We start from the raw sequence: 6,000 nt of genomic DNA on the forward strand, positions 1-6,000 counted from the left end.
CAACATCTTTACATTGTGCGGTAAAAAGTGTGGGGCTTCACCTTGTTACTCTGTTTATCCAGTGTTTATCAGAAGTGACCAGTAATGCAGTACAGTTGAGGTAGTACAAGTTGCTAGACCTGATTTAAGGGAGTTTTATTTCAAGGTTTCTCTGAAAACATGCTGCTAAGAAACACTTTCTTGCAGCAGGGGAGGGAAGGACTGCAACTGTGTGTAGATAGCTATGCTATATTAATGCATTTCCTCAGAAAAGTTGTGTGTGCATTTGTCACTCTTCTGTAAGTTTGTTGCACTTGTAGCTTTTACACACACATACTCGCACCTCACTTGTATGTATGTGGTGCAGCGAATAGAGTCATAGCGCCTGAGTAGTGCGAGAGGACATGGGTTAGATCCCTTCTCAGTCTCTGTGGAGCTTGCATGTTCTCCCCATGTCTGCATGGGTTTCCTCTAGATGCTCCGGTTTCTTCCCACAGTCCAAAGACATGCTGTTTAGGTTCACCCCTAGTGTGTGAGTGACAGAGAGAGTGTGTTCCACTGATGTATGGATGAGTCACCCATTGTAGCATATCTAGCAGTGTAAGTCACCTTGGTGAATAAGGTGTGGGCGGATAACACTACGTACGGTTAACTGGAAGTCGTTTTGGCGAAAAGCATCTGCTAATTAAGTAAATGTAAATGTGAATCACTCATTTCATTTGGGAGATCCCTGAATGTTCATTGTAACTTTGTAAAGCATTCACATTGTAGAAAAAGCATTCTCATAGGCTGAATGACTTGGAACATTTCCCTTCTTTTGTCACTAATCCACACTTTTACACCTTTGCAGGTGATGTGGCTGTGAAGATGCTTAATGTTACAGCTCCAACTCCTCAGCAGTTACAGGCCTTCAAGAATGAAGTCGGGGTGCTCAGGTAAGAACAAAGCTAGAAAGCTTTCTTTCCAAAGAAAGCTTTTTACGCTGTCTCTTTATAGGAAATCGGCACAAAACAATTCACCTTTACAAGGATAGCACCAGCATGTCAGTGGAAACATATCATAAGATCATTGCAGTGGAGGAACATGGAATTCAGTTTTTTCCAGAAATGCCTTACTTTCCTTTACACTTGAGTCAGTAGGCCTTCAGTGATGGCAAACTAATAGCATTAGTGCTGATTGCACACACTCTTGCAGTTATGAGTTTACAAAGAATTTCCCCCTGCGGTTCATCATGCTGTAGCTGTGTTCTGTACAAATCAATATGACTTGAGATGGAAGCCTACTGGGCCGGGAGGGTTTTCATTGCTGATGCATGTCTTTGAGGCTCTGTCCTAATTACAACTCCATCTTGGGTTTTTGTGGGTCCATGACTACTCTTCTCTATCTCTGCTGTTTTACTGGCAGAGACAAACAGTAACCCCCCACCAAAGATTCCCTTTAACAAGTCAGACCTGAGGAAAATCCTTTTTCTATAAATTTAACAAGGGGACACTTCAGAGTATGTATCCTTCCAGTCTCTGTTGAGTAATGTAATGATATCCCCCTCAGACACCAGAAATAGTTTGTTTCTGAACTCCTGGCCATAACAGTATCTGTGTCACGTGGCTCCCTGTCTAGGAAAACACGACATGTGAACATCCTGCTATTCATGGGCTACACCACCAAGCCTCAGCTGGCCATTGTGACGCAGTGGTGCGAGGGCTCCAGCCTCTATCACCACCTACACATCATCGAGACCAAGTTTGAGATGATAAAGCTCATCGACATTGCCCGGCAGACTGCACAGGGCATGGAGTGAGTCATCGGTTTCTCCCCCCCAGCTCACCTCACTCATGGGTTGGAGCAATGTGCAGAAAATATCATTTTAAAGTGTACAGTATCTGCATTTTTAGTTTGTGTTAATTTGCATTCACAAAAAAAAAACACTATTACTGTACTAGAGCAGTGTTTTAGTACCGGTGCAAAAACTATACTATCTAGTGTAAAAGTGTACGCAATATAAAAGTCCACTGTTATGTGACAATAAAATGAGTTATCAGTATGGTGAGTGGTGAGAGGTCACGATTTAAATAATATGCTTTGCTACACAAAGCTTATGCATAGGCTTAGTATACAAACTAGCAATATGTGAGTCATTTCAGTACGTGCCATAAGGTTTTTTGCAGCAGAGATGGTAGGAATGACTGACTAGATCCCAAGAAGTTTACAATAACATATAGTATCTCTAGTCCCAGGGAAATTTGATCGTTAAAGTGATCGCGCCAATGTTGATTGTTGCTGCCAACAAGCGTGTATAAATACCCTGGCATGAGATGACCTTCAAACAGGGTATGGTACGGCATTGTAAGGTGGATTTATTACATACTTATGCTGAAGGGCAGTAAGCATGCAGCATGCAATTTGTAGTGGACAATTTTGTGAAATTGCTCTTTGTGTCCTGTTCTTATGATAGCACTATATTTTTGTCATTGAAACTTTTTTTTGTCCCCTCAGCTATTTGCATGCCAAATCCATCATTCACAGAGACCTAAAGAGCAACAGTATCCTTTATGTTTGACAAATCAAGATTCCTGATGGTAAAAGGTAAGAAGGGGGTGGTTTTCCCTGAGATGGCATCCCACAGTGCTCTTGGGAGAAATGCCCTTGACCCTCCTTCTAGACATCTTCCTGCATGAAGACCTGACAGTGAAGATAGGTGACTTTGGCCTGGCCACAGTGAAGTCGCGCTGGAGCGGCTCACATCAGTTTGAGCAGCTCTCTGGTTCCATCCTGTGGATGGTGAGTGTGCTGTTCTTGCTGGAGCTAACTAGGGCTATAGTGATGGGGATCGGAGGAAGGACAGCATTTCAGTTGCCTTTGAAACGTGAGGCTTTGCTCGCAGTCTGAAAAATTGTCTTTCCTTGGATATCTGCGATTTTCTGTCTACTACTCCATGTGCATAGAGCTTAGCTGGCCAAGATGGAGTTCATCAGGTTTTTGAAGTCTTGTCACGGTACTAAAAGCCCAGAGCAGGAGCTACATTGGTTCAGCCTAGAATGCAATTTGGATCTTGTCTTTTTTTGTCTCCCCGGAGCTGGCACTCCAGTATTCTGGTTGAACAGTTCTGCTGTAGGTGATCGTGCTCAGGTGTTCCTGTGAAAGCGCTAAAGACCAGTGTGCTTAATGTCATGGGTTTAAGAGTTCCTCTGTCCTCACCGTCCCCCCTCCCCAGGCCCCAGAAGTGATACGCCTGCAGGACAAGAACCCCTACAGCTTCCAGTCAGATGTGTATGCCTTTGGCATTGTGCTCTATGAGCTCATGTCAGGGGCTCTACCATATTCCAACATCAATAACCGAGACCAGGTGGGTATAGGTCACAAGGACATATATGGCACTGAGAATGGTGGTCCTGTAATGGAATAAAAACCCTCTTTCTTTTAGTGTCATCTGTATGGATTATGGAATATAATGAAAGACCTTTGACAAAGTTGTAGCGGTACAGGCACATTGGACTTACAAGGCCAAATATAGGATTAACTCACTGGGATTTATTTGTAGGATGGAGAGGATATAGTCGCAGTGGTGTCTTAGGTACTTCAGCTGTTGACCTCTTTGCCTTTTTTTCTTGACTATTATTGACAGTGGTTTCAAGCTCTTGCAAAAACAGCTTGTCTGACATTTTACTTAAAAGTTTTTGTATGAGGCAGCTGATGGATAATTTCAGTTTAGTCGAGATACATTTCTGCAGAAATCCTGCTTCCATATAAAAAATGCTTATTGTTTTGCAATTCTTGGTTCAGTCTTTAACATTATGCACACTTTTTCCCTCCTTCAAGCTCAGCAGTCCCTTTCCTATAACTGACATAAAATTTTGCATGTTTAGATATTGCATTCTTTACTTTTGGGCTTTTAAGTATGTATAAGAAATGTTTCTATACCCATTTTCTTCATGTGATGATTGATGACAGTCCTTTCCTCACAGATCATCTTCATGGTAGGAAGGGGCTACTTGTCCCCAGACCTTAGCAAAGTGCGCAGCAACTGTCCCAAGGCCATGAAGAGGCTGATGGCTGAATGCCTGAAAAAGAAAAGAGAGGAACGGCCACTGTTCCCCCAGGTGACCGAAACAATCTCAGCACACCTGACTCTGCTCCCCAAAGCATGTTTGTGTGGTAGCATGGAGGCTTAATAGAAACAGATGACTTTATTAGTAAGCTTATTCACCTTGTTCCTTTCAGCTGTTAGTGTCAGTGTAAATATTTGCTTTGTTTAATGCAAGAAAACATTGATTAGAAACATCAGTAAGATAGAGCACAAACTTCAGTATATTACAATGCAAATTCAGTACCTGGAATTGTATAATAGAATCATTTGACAGGATTGGGGGAATACATGATAATACTGAAAGTGTGATATAGAAATGTCTTTGTTTGTCTGGTAGATCCTCGCCTCCATTGAACTGCTGGCACGGTCGCTACCCAAGATCCACCGCAGCGCCTCTGAGCCTTCGCTGAATCGGGCTGGCTTCCAGACGGAGGACTTTAGCCTGTACACTTGCGCCTCCCCCAAGACCCCTATCCAGGCTGGAGGATATGGTGAGTGGACTATGCACTGCAGCTTTGTGAGGTTTCAATAGCATTAGCTGTACTGTGAAATTCATTATGAGAACCCCCCCCCCCCTTTTTTTTTTGTTTTTGGTAAAAGTGTAGTTTTTTGATGGTTTTAGCCTTTTTTTAGTTTCACACCGTATTAGTTCTAAAGTTACAGCATCAAGTCTGCAAAACATTCAAACAAAAGTATTTTGTTTGTCCTCCAGTCAATTGTAGAAACAAAGTTGCACTGCAGAAATGTCAGTTTCTTTTTTCCTTTTTGCTTCGTCCTTATAGGGGAATTTTCAGCATTCAAGTAGAAGAGAAGATTCCACTTGTTCATCCCTCATCACTGAAAAAAAACAAAAAAAAAAAAAAAAAGTCTTGTGTTCCTAAAGTGGGTTCATCCATTATAAACAGTTACAACGAATGTGCTGTTTTCCTTCTTGCTATCTGAAGAGCAACAACTGTGCTGGAACAGCAAAAAAAAAAAAAAAAAATCTCTTGAGGAGAAATTTCAACTACAATGAAAAATAGATGTCAAAGAAGCACGTGTGAACAATATGGCTGAGATGATGACATGCACTGTAAGGAATCCATAACTAAGACCTGGTGGAAAACCCCATAGGAGATGAACGTTGCCAATGGTCTCCCTGTAGCTCCATTGGTGAAGGGGCGATGGAAAGAGAAGAGGAAGATTTGCCTGATCTTGTCCCTCCCACATGGTTGGCTGTAGGGTCACACAAGGTGAGCTGGAGTTCGAAAGACACCCTTTGACCAGTGGCTCTAGAGAGCATCCTTTCTCGGCTGCTCACTGGCTGCTGTCAGGCTTGCATTGGAGCCATTCCCACTTCCCAGTGAGGCATGAGAGGACACAGGGTCAGTCCTGTTGGAAGATGACTTGAATGATTTGTTTTTGTTTTTCATTTGATTGTTTTGTCTTTTCACCTTGGTTTTTGGCATTAGGAGCAAGGTGGTTGGTATTTGTTTTCATCTGGTTCTGGGGAAAGACTGCTAAAAGACTTTTTTTTTTTTTTTTTTTTTTTTCTCTCCTCCTCCTCCCCTCCTTCTTTTGAGGGTGTGCTGAAAGAATTCCGAGTACATTCCGTCCGAAACAAACCCAACGGCACTTTTACGCGCTCTGAAGAAGCTACAAAAAGCAACTATTTTTCTGTTGCCTGTTCCTCAAAAAGCGCGTGGCAGGCCCTTCTCATACAGTCCTTAAATGATCGCGCCTTCTGGACAAGGCAGGCTTGCATGTGGAGCGTTGCCTATGGAATGTACGTCCACTCTTTATTTACAGAAGGTAGTGGAATGAAAAAGGGGTTAAGCTGTAGATGTGTGTTAACAAGCTGGTTGAAGAAACGCTGTTGTCGATAGTACTTTTAATCACTGCATTGTGATTCCTGGTGTTTTCTGCTAGACACGACAACTCTCCACGTTCGGCGACAA

General features: G+C 42.6%; 1 protein-coding gene across 2 annotated transcripts in view; it reads left to right on the forward strand.

Moving 5' to 3' along the window:
- braf (B-Raf proto-oncogene, serine/threonine kinase) overlaps nucleotides 1–4,902 on the forward strand; it is a 28,025-nt gene extending 23,123 nt beyond the window's left edge. For both annotated transcript variants that reach the window (XM_029248667.1, XM_029248668.1), the window contains 8 exons: nucleotides 830–914; nucleotides 1,597–1,773; nucleotides 2,473–2,519; nucleotides 2,639–2,757; nucleotides 3,191–3,322; nucleotides 3,942–4,076; nucleotides 4,401–4,554; nucleotides 4,846–4,902. In XM_029248667.1, coding sequence (XP_029104500.1) covers nucleotides 830–914; nucleotides 1,597–1,773; nucleotides 2,473–2,519; nucleotides 2,639–2,757; nucleotides 3,191–3,322; nucleotides 3,942–4,076; nucleotides 4,401–4,554; nucleotides 4,846–4,868 — 872 coding nt within the window. In that variant the 3' untranslated portion in view covers nucleotides 4,869–4,902. The remainder of the gene's footprint in view (nucleotides 1–829; nucleotides 915–1,596; nucleotides 1,774–2,472; nucleotides 2,520–2,638; nucleotides 2,758–3,190; nucleotides 3,323–3,941; nucleotides 4,077–4,400; nucleotides 4,555–4,845) is intronic.
- Nucleotides 4,903–6,000: the final 1,098 nt, after the last annotated feature.

Source organism: Scleropages formosus, chromosome 24 (assembly GCF_900964775.1).
Source record: "Scleropages formosus chromosome 24, fSclFor1.1, whole genome shotgun sequence".
In the NCBI taxonomy this organism is placed as follows: Eukaryota; Metazoa; Chordata; class Actinopteri; order Osteoglossiformes; family Osteoglossidae; genus Scleropages; species Scleropages formosus.